This window comes from Rissa tridactyla, chromosome W (assembly GCF_028500815.1).
Source record: "Rissa tridactyla isolate bRisTri1 chromosome W, bRisTri1.patW.cur.20221130, whole genome shotgun sequence".
Classification (NCBI taxonomy): Eukaryota; Metazoa; Chordata; class Aves; order Charadriiformes; family Laridae; genus Rissa; species Rissa tridactyla.
Window position 1 is genome coordinate 8746757 of NC_071496.1, and position 26386 is coordinate 8773142.

A 26386-nucleotide genomic window follows, 5' to 3' on the forward strand; every position below is an offset into this window, starting at 1 on the left:
AATGTTTTTGCTTCGATCTTCACTGTCAGCCTCTCTCCTCACACCTCCCGAGTTGAAAGACCACAGGACGGGGCCCTGGGGGACAAAGTCCCTCCCACTGTAAGTGAAGACAAGGTTTGTGACCACCTGAGGAACCTGAACATACACAAGTCCATAGGACCTGATGAGAGGCACCCCAGAGTCCTGAGGGAATTGGCTGATGTAGTTGCCAAGCCACTCTCCATGATATTTGAAAAGTCGTGGCAGTCAGGTGAAGCCCCTGGTGACTGGAAAAAGGGAAACATTGCAGCCATTTTTAAAAAGGGTAGAAAGGAGGACCCTGGGAACTACCGCCCTGTCAGCCTCACCTCTGTGCCTGGGAAGATCATGGAACAGATCCTCCTAGAAGCTATGCTAAGACACATGGAGGACAGGGAGGGGATTCGAGACAGCCAGCATGGCTTCACTAAGGGGCACGTCCTGCCTGGCCAACCTGGTGGCCTTCTACAATGGAGTGACTGCATCAGTGGACAAGGGAAGAGCAATGGATGTCATCTATCTGGACTTCTGCAAGGCCTTTGACACGGTCCCCCAAAACATCCTTCTCTCTAAGTTGGAGAGATATGGATTTGATGGGAGGACTGTTCGGTGGATAAGGAACTGGCTGGATGGTCGCATCCAGAGGGCAGTGGTCAATGGCTCGATGTCCAGATGGAGAGGGGTGATAAGTGGTGTCCCTCAGGGATCTGTATTGGGACCCGTGCTGTTCAATATCTTCATCAATGTTGTAGACAGTGGGATCGAGTGCCCCCTCAGCAAGTTTGCTGATGACACCAAGCTGAGTGGTGCGGTTGACAGGCCAGAGGGACAGGATGTCATCCAGAGGGACCTGGATGAGCTGGAGAGGTGGGCCTGTGCAAACCTCATGAAGTTCAACAAGGCCAAGTGCAAGGTCCTACACTTGGGTCAGGACAATCCTCGTTATCAATACAGGCTGGGGGATGACGTGATAGAGAGCAGCCCTGCGGAAAAGGACTTGGGGGTACTGGTGGGTGAAAAGCTGGACATGAGCCAACAATGTGCGCTTGCAGCCCAGAAGGCCAATCGCATCCTGGGCTGCATCAAAAGAAGCGTGGCCAGCAGATCGAGAGGGGTGATTCTCCCCCTCTACTCCGCTCTGGTGAGACCCCACCTGGAGTACTGTGTCCAGCTCTGGAGCCCTCAGCACAAGAAGGACATGGACGTGTTGGAGCAGGTCCAGAGGAGGGCCACGAAGATGATCAGAGGGCTGGAGCACCTCTCCTATGAAGACAGGCTGAGAGAGCTGGGGTTGTTCAGCCTGGAGAAGAGAAGGCTCCGGGGAGACCTTATAGCGGCCTTCCAGTACCTGAAGGGGGCCTACAAGAAAGCTGGGGAGGGGCTGTTTGCAAGGGCATGTCTGGATAGGACGAGGGGCAATGGGTTTAAACTAGAGCAGGGCAGGTTTAGATTAGACATTAGGAAGAAGTTCTTTACACTGAGGGTGGTGAGACACTAGAACAAGTTCCCCAGAGAGGTGGTGGAGGCCCCATCCCTGGAGACATTCAAGGCCAGGCTGGATGAGGCTCTGAGCAATCTGCTCTAGTTGAAGATGTCCCTGCTTACTGCAGGGGGCTTGTAGATGCCCCCTCCCTGGAAGTGTTCAAGGTCGGGTCGGACAGGGCTTTGAGGAACCTGGTCTAGTGGGAGGTGTCCCTGCCTATCACAGGGGTGTTGGAACTAGATGATCTTTAAAGGTCCCTTCCAATCCAAACCATACTATGATTCAATAATTCTATGATATCTATCCAACCCCCCTCCAACAGAAAAGGTACTAAAATTCACCTCATGGATTACTTCCCTTTAACTAAGAACTTTGTACATTTCATAGGCTAAGAATTCAGGTTTGAAATACATTTAACTAAATCAGATTCAATAGCAGAATTGGAAAATGTTTTCAAGAAGACCAGCCTGGTTGAACAGAGACCTTTGGCTGGAACTCAGGAAAAAGGTAGAGTTTATGACCTTTGGAAGAAGGGGCAGGCTACTGAGGAAAACTACAAAGGTTTCGTGAGGCTACGCAGGGAGAAAATAAGAAGGGTCAAAGCCCAACTAGAACTTAATCTGGTTTCTGCTGTAAAAGACAATAAAAATGTTTCTATAAATGCGTTAGCAACAAAAGGAGGGCTAAGGAGAATCTCCATCCTTTATTGCATGCAGGGGCAAACTTAGTGACAAAGGATGAGGAAAAGGCTGAGGTACTTAATGTCTTCTTTGCTTCACTGTTTAATAATAGGATCAGTTGTTCTTGGGGTCCCCAGCCCCCTGAACTGGAAGACAGAGACATGGAGCAGAATGAACCCCCTATAATCCAAGAGGAAATGGTTATCAACCTGCTACACTACTTAAATGCACACAAGTCTATGGGGCCAAATGGGATCCACCCAAGGGTACTGAGGGAGCTGGCGGAAGTGCTCACCAAGCCACTTTCCCTCATTTACCAGCAGTCCTGGCTAATTGGGGAGGTCCCAGTTGACTAGAGGTTAGCAAATGTGATGCCCATCTACAAGAAGGGCCAGAAGAAGGATCTGGGGAACTACAGGCCTGTCAGTCTGACGTCGCTGCCTGGGAAGGTCATGGAACAGATCATCCTGAGTGCCATCACACAGCACGTTGTCCTGGTTCCAGCGGGGATAGGGTTAATTTTTCCTGGTATTCCATACCATGTGAGCCATGCCCACCCTGAGCTGCCGGGGGAGGGGGCAGGAAGTCTCTGCTTGGAGTAGGCTGGGGCGTCCCGGGTCAGGTCGGTGAGCGGAGGGGAGCGGCGGTTCCGTAATCGTGTTTGTATATGCCTCTATCCGTGTTATTGTTGTTTTTCTTATTCCCTTTGCTGTTCTGTTAAACTGCCTTTGTCTCAACCCACGAGTCTTGCCTTTTTCTTCTGATTCTTCCTGTATTGGGAAGGCCCGAGCGGGCGGCACGTGGTTCTTTGTTGCCGTCTGAGGCTAAACCACAACAGTCCTTTTTGGCGCCCAACGCTCGAAGGGTTGAGATAACGACAGAATCCAACTAGAACGTGGAAAAACGAATTTTTTGTATGCATTTATTTTATTAGGTAAATAGTCGCTGGTCATCATGTTGCTTGGTTTGTTTTCATGGCTGTGTTATATAAATTCCTATATGGCTTATGTACTCCCTGCAGTGCTGTTTACCGTGTCTGGAAGAGGGATGAGGATTATCATTCTGCTGTCCTGTGCGATATCTGTTTATGATATGATAACATCACTGTTCAGACAGCTATTTTGGGGTGTTTATGTGGTATTGCTGTCCTGCCCATACATTGGGCACCGTCTCTCAGAATTTATTAATAATCACACCCAGTCGGGTCGGGTATGACAACTTTTGAGAATTTTGAATATCCTTGGGATACTCAAACCAGCATGTTCCTAGCGTTATGTCTCCTGAATACGTTCCAGGTCTTGTTTAGGGTTAAGCGACGATTTAAGACTACCACCCGGAGATCTGCCCCGAGGCTGGATAGTCAGGGGTGGCAGGGCATGTGGGAGAGCATGGGCAGGTACCTAGAGAACTTCTCACCTCCAATGGTCTGGGACTTCACCCCTGAACAATTACAGGACCCTGATAAAGTGGTAGAATATCTGAAGGGAAAATGCTGTGGCTGCTCCAGAGAGGCACAACTCACGGCACTGTGCTGGGCCCTGGCCGGTATCTACCAGGCACTGCTCAGTGTTACGCAGCACCCTCAGGGGAAAGAGATGGAAACCAGACCGACAGACACTGCGGCTACTCCAACCCCTGTGACAGACACTGCGGCTACTGCAACCCCTGTGGCGGACACTGGGGCTTCTGCAACCCCTGCGGAAGCCATTGCAGTTACTCCAACCCCTGCGGCAGCCACTGCCACTGAACCAGGGAACCAACCCATGCCAGTATCAGTTGCCCCCATACAGAAGAAGAAGTACATGAAGAAATCAGTTCGCTCAGTAAGAGATAATGATGAACCAGGGTCATCACGAGAGCAGGAGGAAGAGGCAGAACCAGAGATAATCACCCGATCCCTATCCTTGAGTGAGCTGCGGGATATGCAAAAAGATTTTAGCCGACTTTCAGGCGAGCACATTGTCACCTGGCTGCTCCGGTGCTGGGATAATGGGGCCAGTAGCCTGGAATTAGAGGGTAGGGGAGCCAGGCAGCTGGGATCCCTGTCTAGGGAAGGCGGCATTGACAAGGCAATTGGGAAGAAGACCCAAGCCCTCAGCCTCTGGAAACGATTCCTGTCAGGCGTGAGGGAGAGGTACCCCTTCAGTGAGGATGTTGTATGTCACCCAAGCAAGTGGGCTACCATGGAAAGAGGTATCCAGGACCTGAGAGAATTAGCCGTGCGGGAGATGATTTATTATGACCTGGACAATGCACAGTTACCCACAGACCCCGATGAGGTGCGATGCACAAGGCCCATGTGGCGGAAGTTTGTACGGAGCACACCATCATCATATGCCAACTCACTGGCAGTAATGGAATGGAAAGGCAAAGAGGGACCAACGGTGGATGAGGTGGCTGGCCGGCTCCGGCGATATGAAGAAAGTCTCTCTTCCCCCCTTGTCTCAGCTGTGGAGAAACTGTCCCGGAAGGTCCAGCAACTTGAAGAGAATATCTCCTACTCCCCACCTGCACGGGCCAGCGTCTCAGCTATTAGGAGCAGGCGTTTCCCCACTTGAGAGAGGGAGTACAGAGGGTACACACCAGGAGGCACCCTGTGGTTCTACCTGCGGGACCACGGGGAGGACATGAGGAAGTGGGATGGACAACCTACTTGGATCCTGCGGACACGGGTACAGGAGTTGCAAGGAAGGACAACTACAAAAGGGGATCCCTCCAGGAAAAGTGCCGCCCCAGTCTCCAGCAGGCAGTTCCCCAGACAGAGCAGAAGGCCCGATCTTGCTTCTGGTCCTCCTGAAGGAACTTCCAAGTCATTTCTGCAAGAAGTGAGTAACGGATACTCTGACAAGGATTAGAGGGGCCCTGCCTCCGGCCAGGTGGAGGAAAGGGACAACCGGGTTTATTGGACGGTGTGGATTCGATGGCCTGGCACATCAGACCCACAGGAGTATGAGGCTCTAGTGGACACGGGTGCACAGTGCACCCTAATACCATCAAGCTATAGAGGGGCAGAACCCATCTGTATTTCTGGGGTGACAGGGGGATCCCAAGAGTTGACTGTACTGGAGGCGGAAGTGAGCCTAACTGGGAATGAGTGGCAAAAGCACCCCATTGTGACTGGCCCAGAGGCTCCATGCATCCTTGGCATAGATTACCTCAGGAGAGGGTATTTTAAGGACCCAAAAGGGTACCGCTGGGCCTTTGGCATAGCTGCTTTGGAGACAGAGGAAGTTAAACAGTTGTCTGCCTTGCCTGGTCTCTCGGAGGACCCTTCTGTTGTGGGGTTGTTGAGGGTCGAAGAACAGCAGGTGCTGATTGCTACCACAACGGTGCATCAGCAGCAATATCGCACTAACCGAGACTCTCTGATTCCCATCCATAAGCTGATTCGTCACCTAGAGGTTCAAGGAGCGATCAGCAAGACTCGCTCACCCTTTAACAGTCCCATATGGCCGGTGCGAAAATCTAATGGAGAGTGGAGGCTAACTGTAGACTATCGTGGCCTGAATGAAGTCACGCCACCGCTGAGTGCTGACGTGCCGGACATGCTAGAACTGCAGTACGAACTGGAGTCCAAGGCAGCCCAGTGGTATGCCACAGCTGATATAGCCAATGCATTCTTCTCAGTCCCTTTGGCAGCAGAGTGCAGGCCACAGTTTGCTTTCACCTGGAGGGGCGTCCAGTACACCTGGCATCGACTGCCCCAGGGGTGGAAACACAGCCCCACCATTTGCCATGGACTGATCCAGACTGCACTGGAACAGGGTGAAGCTCCAGAACATCTGCAAAACATTGATGACATCATTGTATGGGGAAACACAGCAGAAGAAGTTTTTGAGAAAGGGGGTAAAATAGTCCGAATCCTTCTGAAAGCTGGTTTTGCCATAAAACAAAGTAAGGTCAAGGGACCTGCGCAGGAGATCCAGTTTTTAGGAATAAAATGGCAAGATGGACGCCGTCAGATTCCAATGGATGTGATCAACAAAATAGCAGCTATGTCTCCACAGACTAGTAAAAAGGAAACACAAGCTTTCTTAGGCATTGTGGGTTTTTGGAGAATGCATATCCCAGATTACAGTCTAATTGTAAGCCCTCTGTATCAAGTGACCTGGAAGAAGAATGACTTTAAATGGGGTCCTGAGCAATGACAAGCTTTTGAACAAATTAAACAGGAAACAGTCCATGCAGTGGCCCTGGGGCCAGTCCGGGCAGGACAAGATGTTAAAAATGTGCTCTACACCCCAGCCGGGGAGAACGGCCCTGCCCGGAGCCTCTGGCAGAAAGCACCAGGGGAGACCCGAGGTCGACCCCTAGGGTTTTGGAGTCGGGGATACAGAGGATCCGAAGCCCGCTACACTCCAACAGAAAAAGAGATATTGGCAGCATATGAAGGGGTTCGAGCTGCTTCGGAAGTGGTTGGCACAGAAGCACAGCTCCTCTTAGCACCTCGACTGCCGGTGCTGGGCTGGATGTTCAAAGAAAGGGTCCCCAACACACATCATGCGACTGATGCTACATGGAGTAAGTGGACTGCGCTGATCACGCAGCGAACTTGAATGGGAAACCCCAGTCGCCCAGGAATTCTGGAAGTGATCATGGACTGGCCAGAAGGCAAGGATTTCGGAATGTCACCAGAGGAGGAGGTGACGCGTGCGGAAGAGGCCCCACCATATAATAAACTGCCAGAAAATGAGAAGAAATATGCCCTGTTCACTGATGGGTCCTGCCGGATTGTGGGAAAGCATCGAAAGTGGAAGGCTGCTGTGTGGAGTCCTACACGACAAGTTGCAGAAGCCAGTGAAGGACAAGGTGAATCGAGTCAGTTTGCAGAGGTGACAGCCATCCAGCTGGCTTTGGACATTGCCGAGCGAGAAAAAGGGCCAGTACTTGATCTCTACACTGACTCATGGAGGGTGGCAAATGCTCTGTGGGGGTGGCTACAGCAGTGGAAGCAGGGCAACTGGCAGCACAGAGGCAAACCCATCTGGGCTGCTGAACTGTGGCAAGATATTGCTGCCCGGATAGAGAATCTGGTTGTGAAAGTACGCCACGTAGATGCCCACGTACCGAAGAATCGGGCCACGGAGGAACATCAGAACAACCAGCAGGTGGATCGGGCTGCTAGGATTGGAGTGGCTCAGGTGGATCTGGACTGGCAACATAGAGGTGAACTATTCATAGCTCGGGGGGCCCATGACTCCTCAGGCCATCGAGGAAGAGATGCGACATATAGATGGGCTCGTGACCGAGGGGTGGACTTGACCATGGACACTATTGCACAGGTCATCCATGAATGCGAGACATGCGCTGCAATCAAGCAAGCCAAGCGGTTGAAGCCTCTTTGGTATGGAGGGCGATGGCTGAAATACAAATCTGGGGAGGCCTGGCAGATTGATTATATCACACGGCCACAGACCCATCAAGGCAAGCGCCCTGTGCTCACAATGGTGGAAGCAACCACTGGATGGCTGGAAACATACCCTGTGCCCCATGCCACTGCCCGGAACACTATCCTGGGCCTTGAAAAGCAAGTCCTGTGGTGACATGGTACCCCAGAGAGAATTGAGTCGGACAATGGGACTCATTTCCGAAACAGCCTCATAGACACCTGGGCCAAAGAACATGGCATTGAGTGGGTACATCACATCCCCTGTCACGCACCAGCCTCTGGGAAGACAGAACGATGCAACGGACTGTTAAAAACTACACTGAGAGCAATGGGTGGTGGGACTTTCAAACATTGGGATACACATCTAGCAAAGGCCACCTGGCTAGTTAACACCAGGGGATCTACCAATCGGGCTGGCCCTGCCCAATCAAAACTTCCACGTACCGTAGAAGGGGATAAAGTCCCCGTAGTGCACATGAAGAATATGCTAGGGAAGACAGTCTGGGTTAGTCCTGCCTCAGGCAAAGGCAAACCCATCCGTGGGATTGCTTTTGCCCAAGGACCTGGGTGCGCTTGGTGGGTGATGCGGAAGGATGGGGAAGTCCAATGTGTACCTCATGGGGATCTGATTTTGGGTGAGAATAGCCAATGAATCAAATTGTGTGCTGTTAATTACTAAGTAACACTGTCACTGTATGTCCTCATGACTATAATTGCTATCAGTTGTACTACAAGTAAGGCACAGGGATGATGGGATCAGAACTGACCTCAGCAGCTGGCGCCCAGCAACTTCCTCAAGATCTACATCTTCAGCCCATGGACTGTGTGCATGAGCCACACCAGGTGCACCAGCCACAAGCTCCGAAAATACAGCATGCAACAGACCAGCACCACCCAGCATCTCACCTGCCCTGAGAGACTGTTCTAACAGATGGAGCCCAAAGCCGTGGATTAAAAGAACTCAACGGACACTTTGGAGGGATGGCCCATAAACCAAGGGCATTATATCTGCATGAATATATATGTGTATATATATGACAGGGGAAAGTGGTCATTCATTGGAACCTGTAAGATCTGGGCATGGCATAGATGGTATGGAATAAGGGGTGGATAATGTCCTGGTTCCAGCGGGGATAGGGTTAATTTTTCCTGGTATTCCATGCCATGTGAGCCATGCCCACCCTGAGCTGCCGGGGGAGGGGGCAGGAAGTCGCCGCTTGGAGTGGGGGTCCGGTCGGTGAGCGGCGGGGAGCGGCGGTTCCGTAATCGTGTTTGTATATGCCTCTATCCGTGTTATTGTTGTTGTTTGCTAGTTCCCTTTGCTGTTCTGTTAAACTGCCTTTGTTTCAACCCAAGAGTCTTGCCTTTTTCTTCTGATTCTTCCTGTATTGGGAAGGCCCGAGCGAGCAGCACGTGGTTCTTTGTTGCCGTCTGAGGCTAAACCACGACACATACAGGACAACCAGGTGATCAGGCCCAGTCAGCATGGGTTCATGAAAGGCAGGTCCTGCTTGACAAACCTGATCTCCTTCTATGACAGGGTGACCCACTTAGTGGATGAGGGAAAGGCCGTGGATGTTGTTTACCGGGACTTTAGTAAAGCTTGTGACACCGTTTCCCACAGCATTCTCCTGGAGAAACTGGCTGTTCATGGCTTGGATTGGCATATGCTTTGCTGGATAAAAAACTGTCTGGATGACTGGATCCAAAGAGTTGTGGTGAATGAAGTTAAATCCATTTGGTGGCCTCTCACAAGTGCTGTTCCCCGGGGTCAGTATTGGGGCCAGTTCTCTTTAATATCTTTATCAACAATCTGGAAATTGGGATCAACTGCACCCTCAGTAAGTTTGTAGATGACACCAAGTTGGGCGGGAGTGTTGATCTGCTTGAGGGTAGTAAGGCTCTACAGAGGGATCTGGACAGGTTGGATCTATGGGCCAAGGCTAATGGTATGAGACCCAACAAGGCTAAGTGCCTGGTCCTGCACTTGGGTCACACTTGGGCACTTCACTACAGGTGGGACATTGAGGTACTGGAGCATGTTCAGAGAAGGGCAACAAAGCTGCTGAAAGGCCTGGAAGGCATGTCCTATGAAAAGTGGCTGAGGACTCTGTGTTTGTCTAGTTTGGAGAGAAGGAGGCTGAGGGCAACCTCATTGCTCTCTACAGCTTCCTGAGGAGGGGACGTGGAGAGGGAGGTGCTGAGTTCTCCCTGGGATCCAGTGATAGGTCACGTGGGAATGGTTCAAAGCTGCGCCAGGGGAGGTTTAGACTTTACATTAGAAAGCATTTCTTTACCGAGAGGGTGGTCAAACACTGGAAGGGGCTTCCTAGAGAGGTGGTTGATGCCCCATGCCTGTCAGTGTTTCAGAGGCATTTGAAAAATTCCCTTAATAATATGCTTTAACTTTTGGTCAGCCCTGAAAGGGTCAGGTAGTTGGACCCTTCCAACTCTTCTGTTCTATTCTGTTCTATTCAATCGCGGATATCCATGTTTCCTCAAGAGGCTTTCATGCTTTCCCTCCTTGTCCTGCTGTACTCAGCACTTCTGAGGCTGCACCTTGAATACTGTGTTCAGTTTTGGGCCCCTCGCTACAAGAAAGACATTGAAGTTCTGGAGCATGTCTAGAAAAGGGCAAGGAAGCTGGTGAGGTGTCTAGAGCACAAGTCTCATGAGGAGCGGCTGAGGGAACTGGGGGTGTTCAGCCTGGAGAAAAGGAGGCTGAGGGGAGACCTTATCGCTCTCTACAACTACCTGAAAGGAGGCTGTAGAGAGGTGGGGGTCAGTCTTTTCTCCCAAGTAACAAGCAATAGGACAAGAGGAAATGGCCTCAAATTGCACCAGGGGAGGTTTAGGATGGATATTAGGAAAAATTTTTACACTGAAAGGGTTGTCAAACATTAGAACAGGCTGCCCAGGGAAGTGCTTGAATCATCATCCCTGGAGGTATTTAGAAGTCATGTAGATGTACCACTGAGGGACATGGTTTAGTGGTGGCCTTGGCAGTGTTAGGTTAATGGTTGGATTGATGATCTTAAAGGTCTTTTCCAATCTAGAGTGTTCTATGATTCTACTAAAAGTTTAGAAATAAGCCATTTTTCAGTGCACTGTATTTAAACTCATGGTAGTATGTATATTCTCATTCTTAAAAGCAAAATCAATTAACAACAAGCAAAATTTCCACAATTTGTGAGGGAATATATATAACCCACAAGGTTTATATGTTTATACTTTATTAAAATGTATACACGAAATGTCTATGTGTATAAAGAAGGGTTTGCATTTGTAATATAAAAAATATCCCCTCTCTATTGAAACCTCGGTTAAAAAGATTGAGTTCACTTCAAATCATTAAGTCTAAGTTTTAAATTATAACACAGCCTTTGTTGTAGTAGCATAAATACTCCATTATAGCACATCAAAACTGAAAATTTAAATTTGAATAAATAGAGTTTATTCCAAATACATCAGGAGTCAGTTGCTTGAAATTTTGGAGTAATATATATTGAACAACATAGCTCTGAGAAGTGGTTAAAAGTTAATAACTGTTCATCATCACAACCAAGCAGAAACAATTTGTAATATCCTGGGATTTCCATAGAACTAATCAAAAATTTCCAGTGGGGCCTCCTTATAGACAATAACATACGACATAACTTTAGAGCAGAATAACCTTGGATTTATTTTAATTACGAAGAAAGTACCAGACTTCAGAACACAGAAAAGTAAACTCATGGAGAAATCTATTATGGGATAAAGCTTCTAGTAATTTAACAGTGCATCTATGCATCTATCAATGTTAAAATAAAATAAATTTTACAACCAGATTTTACCTGTATGTTCCAAACACTGAAGTTTTCTGGAAAGTTGCAAAGCAACCTGAGTATTCTGGCCACTTCCCTTAATCTTCTGACCTCTACCTTATCCTGTACTTGCCATCTTATCTCCTAGATCACTCAGCTCTTCCTTAACCTGTTGAATCCTTACATAATACCCCTTACCTCCAAGTAAAAAAAAAACAAAAACAAAACAAAAAGCTTCCTCCTTTTGTCCCATTTCACAAACTTGGCATGGGTTTAAATACAGGCATACATAAAAAACTTTTTAGTGTTCTATTGTGAAAAATACTATTTTTGCCACAGAACATTCCATGAAAGTCTCCCATCATTAGTGTCCTGGTTTGAGGTAAAAGAGAACCAACTTTCTGTTCAGTAATTTTACTTCTTAGCTAGGTCTCTTCTAACTCTCTGAAATTAACAGCATATCGTGCAGAAAACTGTTCGCTCTCAGAGTGATAAGAGCAATTTTTATAGTTCAAGCCAAGGAATGGTATGCAGAGAGGCTAAAAAAGGGGCTTTTCCCGAGCTTTCCAGAGACGGGGAAAGGCCAGGAGAGCACAGGCAGCCTGCCAAAACCGGCAACTCACACGAGGGTTGCTGAAGAGGCAGAGGCAGGGAGGCAGGGCCAGCAGTAAGGCGCCCCCTCCACTCCCACAAAAGGCGGCCCTAGGGAGCGCAGCTACCAGAGCAGGCAAACAAAGTGTGATGCAGCAGTTTGTGCAGCCAGGCATTGAAGGGCCTTGACCCGGTAGAAAGCCTTGGTATCTCCAAGCCCTACAACCAGCAGGACTGACGCAGCTTCCCAGATGGAGCTCTCGTGGGAGCATGCTGCCACCCAGGTGTCAGGCTGCAGGGTGTGCCCTACCCTTATGCCAGTATCAGATGGCAGCAGTGAGCATGTCTATAGGAGATGTGCCCAGGTAGAGGAACTCCTTCATCTAGTGACAGAGCTCCAGGAGGAGGTAAGTAGATTGAGAACCATCAGGGAGCACGAGAGGGAGACAGACTGCTGGAGTCACAGCCTACCTCCCCTGAACCAGGCCCAACAGGCAGAAGGACCACATGATGCAGAGGATTCCCTGTCCTCTCTCTGCTTGGCTGAACAAGATAACTTAGAGGATAGGGGGCTGTGGGAACATGTCCCTGCCTGGCGAAGCAGGTGTGTCTCCCCAGTAACTCCCCCACCTTCCTATGTACCCTTAAAAAATAGGTATGAGGCTCTGCAAGGGGAACCCAATTATGACAAGGAAGATAATTCAATGTCTGCGGAGGTGTCACCAAGGTTAAGTCAAACTACATCCCGCATCAAAACATCTTCAGTTAAGAAAAAAAGATGGGTCATTGGCGTAGGTGACTCCATCCTGAAGGGAGAGGAAGGCCTGATGTGCAGACCAGACCCACTTCTCAGGGAAGTCTGCTGCCTCCCTGGGACCTGGGTTAAAGATATAAAAAGGAAACTTCCCTCCCTGGTAAGTCCCTCAGATTACTACCCGCTACTAATTTTTCAGACAGGCAGAGATGATCCGTTAACAAGAAACCCAAGGGCGATCAAGAGAGACTTCCGGGCCCTTGGGATGACTGGTTAAGGGGTCGGGAGTGCAAGTAGTGTCCTCCTCTGTCATTCCAGTCACAGGGAAGGATGAGGGAAGCAACAAGAAGAGCCAGCAGATCAATACCTGGCTCCAAGCCTGGTGTCAGTGGCAGGACTTTGCTTTTTTTGATCACAGGATGGTTTACACAACACCAGGTCTGCTAGAGACGGATAGAATACACCTGTCTCAAAGGGGGAAAAGGATCTTGGCACAGGAGTTGGCAGGGCTCATTGAAAGAGCGTTAAACTAGCTTTGGAGGGGGAAGGGGATGAATCCAACAGCAGAGACGCGAGGGTCATTGATGGGTTAGAAACTATGGCTGCACCTGGGAATGGACAGGTAGAAGTTAAGGCTTCTTCCAGCAAAAAGGTGGCAGGACCACTAGCCCAGCTGAAGTGCTTCTACACTAATGCACGCAGCATGGGCAACAAACAGGAGGAGCTGGAAGCCATTATGCAGCAGGAAATCTATGATGTAGTCACCATCACGTAAATGTGGTGGGATGACTCGCATGACTGGAGTGCTGCAATGGATGGCTACAAACTCTTCAGGAGGGACAGGCAAGGAAGGAGAGGAGTTGGGGTGGCCCTGTATGTTAGGGAGTGTTATGAATGTCAAGAGCTTAATGATGGTGACAATAGGGTTGAGTGTTTATGGGCAAGAATCAGGGGGAGGGCCAACAAGGCAGATATCATGGTGGGAGTCTGTTATAGGCTGCCCAACCAGGATGTAGAGGCAGATGAAATATTCTATAAGCAGATGGCAGAAATCTCAAGATCACTGGCCCTTGTCCTGGTGGGAGACTTCAACCTACCAGATATCAGCTGGGAACACAATACAGCTGAGAGGGAACAGTCTAGGAGGTTCCTGGAGTGTGTTGGGGATAACTTCCTGACACAGCTGGTGAGGGAGCTGACTAGGGAAGGAGACGTGATGTTTGTAAACAGAGAAGGACTTGTGGGGGATGTGAAGGTTGGAGGCTGTCTTGGGCATAGTGATCATGAAATGACAGAGTTTTCAATTCTTAGAGAAGCAAGGAGGGGGGTCAGCAGAACTGCCACCATGGACTTCCGGAGGGCAGACTTTGGTCTTTTCAGGAGCCTGCTTGACAGAGTCCCTTGGGAGGCAGTCCTCCAGGGCAAAGGAGTCCAGGAAGGCTGGATGATTTTCAAGAAGGAAGTCTTAAAGGCGCAGGAGCAGGCCATCCCCACGTGCTGAAAAATGAGCCGTTGGGGAGAAAGACAGGCCTGTTTGAACAGAGATATATGGATACAACTCAGGGGGAAAAAAGGAGAGTTTATGGCCTTTGGAAGAAGGGGCAGGCCACTCAGGAAGACTACAAAGATGTTGTGAGGCTATGTAGGGAGAAAATTAGAAGGGCCAAAGCCCAACTAGAACTTAAACTGGCTTTGGATGTTAAGAACAATAAAAAGAGCTTCTATAAATACATTAGTAATAAAAGGAGGACTGAGGAGAATCTCCATCCTTTATCAGATGAAGGCAGTAACATGGTGACAAAGGATGAGGAGAAGGCTGAGGTACTTAATGCCTTCTTTGCCTCAGACTTTACTAGTAGAGTTGGTTATTCCCTGAGTACCTGGACCCTTGAGCTAGCAGATAGGGGCAGGGAGCAGAATGAAGCCCCCGTAATCCAAGGGGAAATGGTGAGGGACCTGCTCCAACACCTGGACATACACAGGTCTATGGGGCCGGATGGGATCCACCCGAGGGTACAGAGGGAGCTGGCAGAAGTGCTCACCAAGCCACTTTCCCTCATTTACCAGCAGTCCTGGCAAACCACGGAGGTCCCATTCCCAGTTGACTGGAGGCTAGCAAATATCAGGCCCATTCCACAAGAAGGGCCAGAAGGAGGATCTGGGGAACTACAGGCCTGTCAGTCTGACCTCGGTGCCTGGGAAGGTCGTGGAACAGATCATCCTGAGTGCCATTATGCAGCACATGAAGGACAACCAGGTGATCAGGCCCAGTCAGCATGGGTTCATGAAAGGCAGGTCCTGCTTGACAAACCTGATCTCCTTCTATGACAAAGTGACCCACTTGGTGGATGAGGGAAAGGCTGTGGATGTTGTTTACCTGGACTTTAGTAAGGCCTTGATACAGTTTCCCACAGCATCCTCCTGAAGAAACTGGCTGCTCATGGCTTGGACAGGAGCACTCTTTGCTGGGTAAAAAAACTGGCTTGAGGGCTGGGCCCAGAGAGTGGTGGTGAATGGAGTTAAATCCAGTTGGCGGCCAGTCACCAGTGGTGTCCCCCAGGGCTTGGTACCGGGGCTGGTTCTCTTTAATATCTTGATCAATGATCTGGAGGAGGGGATCGAGTGCACCCTCAGTAAGTTTGCAGATGACAGTAAGTTAGGTGGGAGTGTCAACCTGCTTGAGGGTAGTAAGGCTCTGCAGAGGGATCTGGACAAACTGGATCAATGGGCCAAGGCCAATGGTATGAGGTTCAACAAGGCCAAGTGCCAGGTCCTGCACTTGGGTCACACCAACCCCATGCAATGCTACAGGCTTGGGGAAGAGTGGCTGGAAAACTGTCTGGCAAAAAAGGACCTGGGGGCGTTCGTCGACTGCCTGCTGAATATGAGCCAGCAGTGTGCCCAGGAGGCCAAGAAGGCCAACAGCACCCTGGCTTGTATCAGGAACAGTGTGGTCAGCAGGACTAGGGAAGTGATCGTCCCCATGTACTCTGCAGTGGTGAGGCCCCACCTCGAGTACTGTGTTCAGTTTTGGGCCCCTCACCACAAAAAAAGACATTGAGGTGCTGGAGTGTGTCCAGAGAAGGGCAATGAAGCTGGTGAGGGGTCTGGAGAACAAGTGTTACAAGGAGCAGCTGAGGGAGCTGGGGTTGTTTAGTCTGGAGAAGAGGAGGCTGAGGGGAGACCTTATCGCTCTCTACAGCTACCTGAAAGGAGGCTGTAGAGAGGTGTGTGTCAGTCTCTTCTCCCAAGTAACAGGCAATAGGACAAGAGGAAATGGTCTCAAGTTGTGCCGGGGAGGTTTAGACTGGATATTAGGGAAAATTTTTACACTGAAAGGGTTGTCAAGCATTGGAACAGGCTGCCCAGGGAAGTGGTTGAGGTACCATCCCTGGACGTATTCAAAAGACGGGTCGACATAGTGCTTAGAGATATGGTTTAGTGATGGTTTTTGTCAGAGTTCGGTTGATGGTTGGACTCGATGATCTAAAAGGTCCCTTCCAACCTAGGCAATTCTATGTTTCTATAAGTAAAATTTCCTTAAAAGTTCTATTAGTTGTAATGGTGCATTTGTAACATAGTCTTTGTTAACTACAAATAAGGCAAGATCACCATTAGTTCACATATTATAGGATGCTGAACTGTCATCAGATTATGACAATTTGTGTCAGTATCTTGAAATGAAATAGACAGTGGAAAATGATCACTTGGGTGATTTGCCTAAATTTTTCCAAATTTCTGTTTATAAGGCATTGTCGTATGGCAGCCTACTTTTAATTTTGTGTAGAAATATTTTTCTGCAATAATTAAAAAATATTTTTAAGGCAGAATTAGAAAATACTTAAGGAAAGAGGTTTCAGAATTATGTAACTGGGGGAGTATTTATATTCTTTCTTTATATTATATGATTGGCCAAAGGAATGTTAAACCCAGCTCAGTCAGTTACCTGAGGATTTTGTTGGTAAAAAGGAAAGGGGGTTGGACTAGATGATCTCCAGAGGTCCCTTCCAACCCCTATCATTCTGTGATTCTGTGAAATCAACAGATGAAGAAGTGCTGTCATAGTAAATGTATCCCAAATTCCATTCCAACTCTGGAATGCAGTTCCAGAGTGCTGGAGTTCTCTGTTTACATTACGAGAATATTAAAAAAAGGAATGGAAAACTGTTACAGTGTTGATGTTGTCCCTAGTTTCTCGAACTTTTTTTTGGCCCTTGCAGGCAAAACATAACCTGCTGTGTTTTGAACTGGAACTCAGTGGCATCAAAATCAGCATAATACTTTTGTTCTTTCCCCTTTTTCTTTTGCTCTAGTAGACTAGATGATTTATATTTAACTTGTTCTATGACGCATAAGTGTTTACTACTGTAACAAAAAATACTTATTTCAGGATACCAAAATATCTAAAGAATAATCATATGTTAAATCAGTATGGTCCTGTCAGTAGCCATGGGATCAATTCCATCTACTGAACTGTCTTCTCTTCAGCATTGACAGGATACAATTATTTGGACGGCACATATCTGTGCTTCTATTTGGCCTGGGTTTTTATGACTGAGGCCAGGCTGATGTGTCTGAGAGGGAGAGAGAGAAGGACATCCTTCATTCTTTATTAATGTATGGGACAGCGCTTTGACCTGTGAGAGAGATTCCAGGAGTTTCCTATGTGAAACTAGGTAATCACAGGATTAGACAGTCTTAATTCTAAGGCATCCCTGGAAAGCAAATGAGAGTTACTTATATATGACAAACTCCTGCATTTCTGAGTCACCATCCTGCAGAAATATTTCTCTGTCACATTCATACATACATGATAACAATTAATAAAAACATTATAAAGATATATAAAACTTACATAGTCATGAAAGGCTTTTGCTTCACTTGAATGTTCACATGTTTCTTGTCTTTCTGGAGCTGCACAGTAGAGATCCCAAAATACACTGCAAGTTAAGAAGTAAGAGATATGGTGAGAAAATCATTGCAATTACCATAGATTTTATGGTGTACACACACACCACACATATATATGTGTGAAATATCACTTTCTAGCCAAGACCCGAAAACACTTACCTCTATGAAAGAATTCAGCTTTGTAAAACATCTATGAGGAATCAAGTCCTGTTACCTGTTATCTGATTCTCTGAAGCAAGCAGTGCTTGTATTTCTTTAAAACCACTGTAGTATAAACCAAGAAGCTAGTCTAATATCCAAGCTTTCAGAGTACAAAGAAAATTAATAGAGCTCTGCATTTAACCTCATACCTCTGCAACTGCCATAACTTACTACCATAAAGCACTGGAAGGCACAGATTCATACAGTAATACTGGGATGTTGTGAAAAGGCAAGAAAATGAAGAGAAAAATGGAAGTTCTTCCAAGTTCCAATACTGTCCTTTAAACAAAAGTTCCTAGAGAAACAAATGTATGGATAAAACTAGAAAACAGAAGAGTAAAAGGAAATTATGATACTCCAATAAGTCTTCCCTGCCTAAAATGGAGTTATACATGAATCATTTCTAACACACTGCAAGTATCTCTGAACTGTTAGGAAACAGTATATAAGATCATAGAATCATTTTGGTTGGAAAAGACATTTAAGATCATCACATCCAACCGTTAACCTAGCACTGCCAAGTATACCACTAAACTATGTGTCTAAGCACCACATCTATAGGTCTTTTAAATACCTCCAGGGATGGTACCTCAACCACTTCCCTGGGCAGCCTGTTCCAATGTTTGACAACCCTTTCAGTGTAAAAATTTTTCCTAATATCCAGTCTAAACCTCCCCTGGTGCAACTTGAGGCTGTTTCCTCTTGTCCTATCGCCTGTTACTTGGGAGAAGAGACCGACCCCCACCTCTCTGCAACCTCCTTTCAGGTAGTTGTAGAGAGCAATAAGGTCTCCCCTCAGCCTCCTCTTCTCCAGACTAAACAACCCCAGCTCCCTCAGCTGCTCCTTGTAACACTTGTTCTCCAGACCCCTCACCAGCTTCATTGCCCTTCTCTGGACGCACTCCAGCACCTCAAGGTCTTGCAGTGAGAGGCCCAAAACTGAACACAGTACTCGAGGTGGGGCCTCACCAGTGCTGAGTACAAAGGGATGATCACTTCCCTAGTCCGGTTGGCCACACTGTTCCTGATACAAGCCAGGATGCCATTGGCCTTCTTGGCCACCTGGGCACACTGCTGGCTCATATTCAGCCTGCAGTCGACCAACACCCCCAGGTCGTTTTCCACTGGGCAGCTTTTCAGCAATCTTCCCCAAACCTGTAGCTCTGCATGGGGTTGTTGTGACCCAGGTGCAGGACCTGACACTGAATATTTTGTTATGGTAGGAATGTTAGCCTCAAAGTTTCTATAATGAAATTATCTATATGCTAGAACAATTAAAATAATAAAATTTGTTAGTTCCATTTTTTTTTCTTTATTGTTTTAGACTTAACCCTCTAACTTAACCCAGCACCATAGTTCAGAATTGTGGAAAATTTGACCACTCTGCTGCAGATGATCAAAATTAAGGACAATGCAGACATCAGAGGTATGAGGAACAAGTTATCCTTGTCAGGCTTCCATCACTTAATTAAAAGCAGAAAGGTCAATAAAGCATATGTCATCTTCCACACAGCTGTACAGATCACATGGGGTTTTATATTCAAGTAGGACTACAGACTGCTTTACAACTTATAGCTTAATTCTTGTACAGAATTTTTGCATGGATGGTTGTCCATATTCTCCATGATTTTGAATTATTGCAAATGTAACCATATTGTATATATTCAAATCAATGCTAAATCGGAGTCTCTTTTTGCCTTGGTATTTTTATATATACAAATGTGCATATATATGTAAAATGTGTATATTTTCTCTAGACACCAAGATAAATAAGTAAGGAGCATCATGCATAAAAAATTACGAGTCAGCTCTGTGTCCTACCCATATTCTGAGCTAAAAGAAATTGCAAAAACAGCTACTACAGCTCCAAGCTCATGCTAACATATACTGTCTCTCAAAAATGCTTGTAGCTTGGGTTCAGCTAATGGATTTCATATGCTATTCCCATGACTAAAATGTGCACTAAAGACTGAGGAAACTCACATATATTTGCAGAGTCTCTGTATATATTTCTTTCAAATGTAGTTATTCAGGATATAGAGAATGATCTCTTAAATAACAATTTAATAAAAGGTGGTAAACAAAGAAATGCAGGCCATCTTCTTTCAAAGATGCTGCCTTATCAATCTGTTATTCAATATTTCTTTTCCTATATCTGATATCTATATATTCTCCTATATCTAATTTTCTGTTCTTTCAAAACTTTATGAGAAAATAGTTCTTGATACTTATCTTCACATCCTTTTTACAATGTTCACCTGAATTTCTTGCCTCCAGATGTTGAAATTCACAATGAACATATTCTAATAATCAGAGGAAAAGAAAATTGACACTTACCACCACCAGGAGTGCAAGAATCCTGGGGGCTCCCCTAGTATGATGTTTTTTTCCCATCCTATCTGAGGAAAAACAGTAAAAACAGTCTGTACTCTTTTTGTGATCACTGTGACTAAAAAGCATTACTTAACTTATTCAGGTAGTAAAAAAGGAAGAATAAAAGATTTTGTAGTTATGAAAGGCTTTATCATAATCAGTCTGGGTGGACGTATTATTTACTTCATCACACTATGGTGGGTTGACCTTGGCTATGGGTGAAATTCCAACCCAGCAGCTCTCTTGCTCCCCCTCCTCAGCAGGACAGAGGGAGAAAATAGGATGGGTTGAGATAAAGACAAGAAATCACTCACCATTTACTATCATGGGCAAAACAGATTCGACTTGGGGAAAATTAATTTAATTTATTGCCAATTAAAAAATAGAGTAGGATGATGAGAAACAAAATAAAAAGTTAAAATAACACCTTTTCCCCACTCCCCCCTTTTCTCAGGCTCAACTTTGCTCCTGCATTCCCAACTCCTTCTACCTCCCCACCCGCATCATCCCTGAGCCTCTGGGGGATTACAGTCAGGGCATAACAATTCCTCTCTGACACTCCTTCCTCATAAAACTTTTCCCCTGCTCCAGCATGGGTCCTTCGATGGGCTGAAGTCCTTCAGGAAAAAATCTGCCTGAGCATGGGTTTTCCACAGGCCGCAGTTTCCTTCAGGAAATATCCAACTACTCTGTCATGGGGTCCACCACAGGCTGCAGTGTGGATATCTGCTCCACCGTGGTCTCTTCCAACAGGGGGCTGCAGGCGAATCTCTGCTCACATATCTGGAGCCCCTCCTTCCTCAATGACCTTGGTGTTTGTACAGTCATTTCTCACATTTTTTTCTTCCCTCCTCTACTCATCTGGCATTTGTGTCCTTTATTAAATATGTTTTCACAGGGGTGCCACCAACTTTTTTGATGGGCTCAGCTTTGTTCTGCAGTGAGGTTTGGGGTGGAGCAGAGCCCACTTTCTGTTCAGGGAGAGAGGCTCTTGCTCACACTTGTTGCTGTGGCAACCAGGGTCAGCTGACCTGGTTGTTTACCCCATGGAGGGGTCGCACCTGTGGGGAGGAGTGGACAGGTCAGGTGACCCAAACTGACCAATCGGGTATTCCAGCCCATCTGCCATGCTCAGCATAAAAGCTGAGGGAGCAAAAGGTTGGATTCTTCAATATGCTGAAATGGCTTGGGGATGGAAACCCTTTGGGTTGTATAGGAAATGAATATTACTTTCAGAAGATTGTGATTTTGTTGCTGGTCCTCCTGAATGTGTTGCAGGGGTGGGTTTGTATTAAACATCAGTGCAGGAGTGGGTATTGCGTGACATGTGTTGCTGCTGCTCATATCCCATGGGCAAATTTGCAGCTGTGCACGGACACAAACTACTCCCCAAGCTTCCCCCCCTACACTGGCACCAGCCATCCTCTGCCCCCACCTGTATAAGCACCAGCTGCTACTGTCACTACTCCAGCTGCTTCAACAACGGGTACTGCTGGTACTCAAACTCCATCAGAACTGGTACAAGTTGCCCTGGTGAACAGGAAACAGAAAACAAGATCAGCTTGTTCCCCTGCCCCTTATGATAAAGACCAGCTCATGCCAGATAGCATGGGAGAGGGTCCTTCTCAGCAGTGTCAATGCAGGAGGAAGATTCAGATGCAGAGATAATCATTAAATCCTTCTCTATGAAGGATTTGCGAAATATAAGGAAGGACTTTAGTCGTTATGAAGGGGAGACACTTATCTCCTGGTTGCTCCGATGCTGGGACAATGGAGCGGATTCCGTAGATTTAGACGGTAGAAAAGCCAGGCAATTGGGAAACATGGGAAAAGATAGAGGTATTGATAAAGCAATTAGAAAGAAGACAAACACCGTCAGTCTCTGGAGGTGACTGCTATCAGCTGTAAAAGGCAGGTATCCCTTCAAGGATGATATCGAATGCCATCCAAGCAAATGGACCAGCATGGAAAAAGGTATCAAATACCTGAGGGAACTGGCTGTGCAAGAAGTGATTTATGTTGACTGGCGAGTGAACGTAGACCCTGATGAAATGCCATGTGTGGGAAAGCAACGGAAGATCGGCGAGGAGAATTGTAAATACGCTCAAGTGACTCATACCTGGGGTGCTGGGAAACACGTATATCACACTAATTGTTGTTCAGTCTTGGGTGCTTGCAAGTAAAACACTTGCACTTAGATGACAGAAGTCTGCGATGGACTCAGGGACACCTTATCTAGCTGCTTGAGAATCCCGGCCTGTTGTTGAAGAAGATCAAAGCACAGTGGGAAAACTAGGCCTGCTTGAACCCTTGAAATACCAGCAAGAACAGGGAGTCCACGTGCACTCTTGCTAACAAGGACTCTCTCGCTGCCAAGGACTCTTGCTGACAAGGACTCTCTCTCACTTCGCGGTGCCCACGTTCCCTGCTTGTGTGCCTCTGCCCGGGTGTTGCTTTGGAGATTCCCCGGTCCGTGAGGTATCGAGATTAAACTTGTTCTTTCCCTTTCATCCATGGTTTTGTGGTTGTTCCTGCATCCTGCCTGCATCAGCTCACACACTATGCAAACAATCTTTACTAAGAAAGTTTGTGCAGAGTCCACCATCGATGTACTCCCATACATTGTCAACCATGGTTTGGGGAGGATCCGATGTTGATGCACCAACTATAAATGAAGTGGCTAGCAGGGTACGAGGGTACGACAGTATGAAGACAGTCTCTCTCCTCCCCTCACTGTGGCAGCCGTGGAAAAAATGACTGAGAAAACAGAGGAAATGACCAAGACAATAGCAGAGCAAAATGAGGGAATAGCTAAGAAAAATGAGCAACTGTTTGAAAAACAGTCTGGGATGGAGAAAGAATCCCACTCTTCCCCTCAACAGACCCACATCTCAGTCATTAAGAAAAAAACGCCCTCCTATGAAACTGATTCAAGAGAAACAGGACCCACTCCGAGATTTCCTGTGGCTTTGTCTCTGCAACTATGGAGATGATATGAGTAAATGGGATAAAAAAAACCCTACCCCGGTCCTACAAGCGCAAGTGCTTGAGTTGCAAGGTAAAGCAGATGGAAGAAAGAATTTTTGCAGGAGAGCGGCTGCTCCAGTCCACAGTAAGAGGTTCTCTGGTCTGGATAGGAGCTTATCTGCTAATTGTAGATGATGTTCTCAACATTAGAGGGGCCCTGCCTCCAGCCAGGAGGAGGAGAGGGACAACAGAGTTTATTGGACTGCGTGGATTCCATGGCCTGGCACATTAGAGCCACAAAGTATAAAGCCCTGGTGGACACTGGTGCACAGTGCACCCTACTGCCATTGAATCGTAAAGGGACAAAACCTGTCACTATTTCTGGAGTGACAGGTGGGTCTCAAGAACTGACTGTACTGGAGGCTGAAGTGAGCCTGAATGGGAATAAATGGGAGAAGCACCCCATTGTGACTGGCCCAGATGCTCCGTGCATCCTTGGCATAGACTACCTCAAGAAAGGGTATTTCAAAGACCCAAAAGGGTATGGGTGGGCTTTTGGTAAAGCAGCTGTAGAGACTGAGGATATCACACACCTGTCTACCTTACCTGACCTTTCAGATGACCTTTCTGTGGTGGGACTAGTGTTATCAGCAGGGCTTTGGGTTTTTTGATCATAGGCTGCTATATGAGTCACCTGGCCTGCTGGTGGCAGGTGGGATGCACCTGTCCCAGAAGGGGAAAAGAATTTTGGGGCAGGAGTTAGCAAGGCTCATTGACAGGGCTTTAAACTAGATATGAGGGGGGAAGGGGAGATAACTGGGCCTGTCAGGACTAAACCCAAGGGAGGCATGCCAGGGCTTGAAGGATGGTGGACTAGCGAGGACTCTCACTCTGCCATTCCATTTGAGAGAAGGGATAGATGTTTAGAAATCATGGAAGCACTTGGGAGGGGTCTGGTGGGAAATGGGGCCCACACTCACAAAAAGGTGCTGGAGTCACTGGCACATCTGAAGTGCATCTATACCAATGCACGCAGTATGCGCAACAAACAGGGGGAGCTTGAAGCCATGATGCACCAGGAAAACTATGACATAGTGGCTATCACAGAAATGTGGTGGGATGCCTCACATGACTGGAGTGCCACAATCGATGGCTACAAGCTCTTCAGGAGGGACAGACAGGAAAGGAGAGGCGGTGGAGTGGCCCTGTATGTTAGAGAATGCTATGAGAGCTCGGAAATCAAGTATAGTGATGATGGGGTGGAGAGTGTTTGGATTAGGTTAAGGGCCGATAAAGCTGATATCGCTGTGGGAGTCTGCTATAGACCTCCCGACCAAAGCAGTGAGGCGGATGAAGCTTTCTATAAGCAGCTGGGGGGAATCTCGCAGTCACTTGCTGTTGTTCTTGTGGGGGACTTCAACCTCCCGGCTCTCTGCTGGGAATACAACACAGCAGAGAGGGAACAATCCAGGAGGTTCCTGGAATGTGTGGAAGATAACTTCCTCACACAGCTGGTAAGTGAGCCGACCAGGGAAGGTGCCCTCCTGGACCTGCTTCTTGTGAACAGGGAAGAACATGTGGGGCAAGTAAAGGTTGGTGGCCGTCTAGGGCACAGTGATCATGAGATGATTGAGTTTTTGATTCTTGGAGAAACAAGGAGAGGGGTTAGTAAAACTGCCACCTTAGACTTCCGGAGGGCAAACTTTGACCTGTTCAGAAGACTGCTTGACAAAATCGCTTGGGAGGCTGCCCTGAAGGATATAGGAGCCCAGGAAGGCTGGACATACTTCAAGAGAGAAGTCTTAAAGGCACAGGAGGAGGCTGTCCCCGTGTGCCGAAAAACAAGTAGGCGGGGAAGGAGACCGGCCTGGCTAAATAGGGACCTTTGGCTGGACCTCCAGAACAAAAGGAGAGTCTATGACCTCTGGAAGAGGGGGCAGGTCTCTCATGAAGACTATAAAGATATAGCAAAGCTATGCAGGGAGAGAATTAGGAGAACCAAAGCACAGCTAGAATCATAGAATTGCTGAGGTTGGAAGGGACCTTTAAGATCATCAAGTCCAACCTTTAACCTACCCTGACAAAAGCCACTTCTAAACCATGTCCCTAAGTGCCCCATCTACCCTTTTTTTAAACACCTCCAGGGATGGTGAATCCACCACCTCCCTGGGCAGCCTATTCCAATGTTTAATAACCCTTTCAGTGAAAAAATGTTTCCTAATATCCAATCTAAACCTCCCCTGACATAATTTGAACCCGTTTCCTCTCGTCCTATCACTTGTCACCAGGGAGAAGAGGTCAGCCCCCATCTCTCTGCAACCTCCTTTCAGGTAGTTGTAGAGGGTGATAAGGTCTCCCCTCAGCCTCCTCTTCTCCAGGCTAAACACCCCCAGCTCCCTCAGTCATTCCTCACAAGGTTTGTCCTCCAGACCCCTCACCAGCTTTGTAGCCCTTCTCTGGACACGCTCCAACACCTCAATGTCCCTCTTGTAGCGAGGGGCCCAAAACTGAACGCAGTACTCGAGGTGGGGCCTCACCAGTGCCGAGTACAGGGGCATGATCACTTCCCTAGTCCCGCTCACCACACTGTTCCTGACACAGGCTAGGATGCTGTTGGCCTTCTTGGCCACCTGGGCACACTGCTGGATCATATTCAGCCGGCTGTCAACCACCACCCCCAGGTCCTTTTCTGTCGGGCTGCTTTCGAGCCACTCTGCCCCAATCCTGTAGCGCTGCATGGGGTTGTTGTGACCCAAGTGCAGGACCCGGCACTTAGCCTTGTCGAACCTCATACCATTGGTCTCAGCCCATCGGTCCAGCCTGTCCAGATTCCTCTGCAGAGCCAACCTACCCTCAAGCAGATCAACACTCCCACCCAGTTTAGTGTCATCTGCGAACTTACTGAGGGTGCATTCGATCCCTTCATCCAGATCATTGATAAAGATATTAAAGAGAACCGGCCCCAGTACCGAGCCCTGGGGGACACCACTTGTGACCGGACACCAACTGGATTGAACTCCATTCACCACCACTCTCTGGGCACGGCCATCCAGCCAGTTTTTTACCCAGTGAAGAGTACACCTGTCCAGGCCACGAGCAGCCAGTTTCTCCAGGAGAATGCTGTGGGAAACAGTGTCAAAAGCTTTGCAAAAATCCAAGTAGATAACATCCACAGCTTTTCCCTCATCCACTAAGTGGGTCACCTTATCATAGAAG

At 47.6% G+C, this 26386-nt stretch overlaps 1 protein-coding gene across 1 annotated transcript in view; it reads right to left on the bottom strand.

Annotated features, from left to right (window-relative positions):
- LOC128901883 (single-stranded DNA-binding protein 2-like) overlaps positions 1-26386 on the bottom strand; it is a 149479-nt gene that overhangs the window by 74050 nt on the left and 49043 nt on the right. Inside the window, exons 3-4 of the mRNA XM_054184036.1 lie at positions 20168-20229; positions 17574-17658 (exon numbers count right to left, since the gene is read on the bottom strand). Of these exons, the coding sequence (XP_054040011.1) occupies positions 17574-17658; positions 20168-20229 (147 nt within the window). The remainder of the gene's footprint in view (positions 1-17573; positions 17659-20167; positions 20230-26386) is intronic.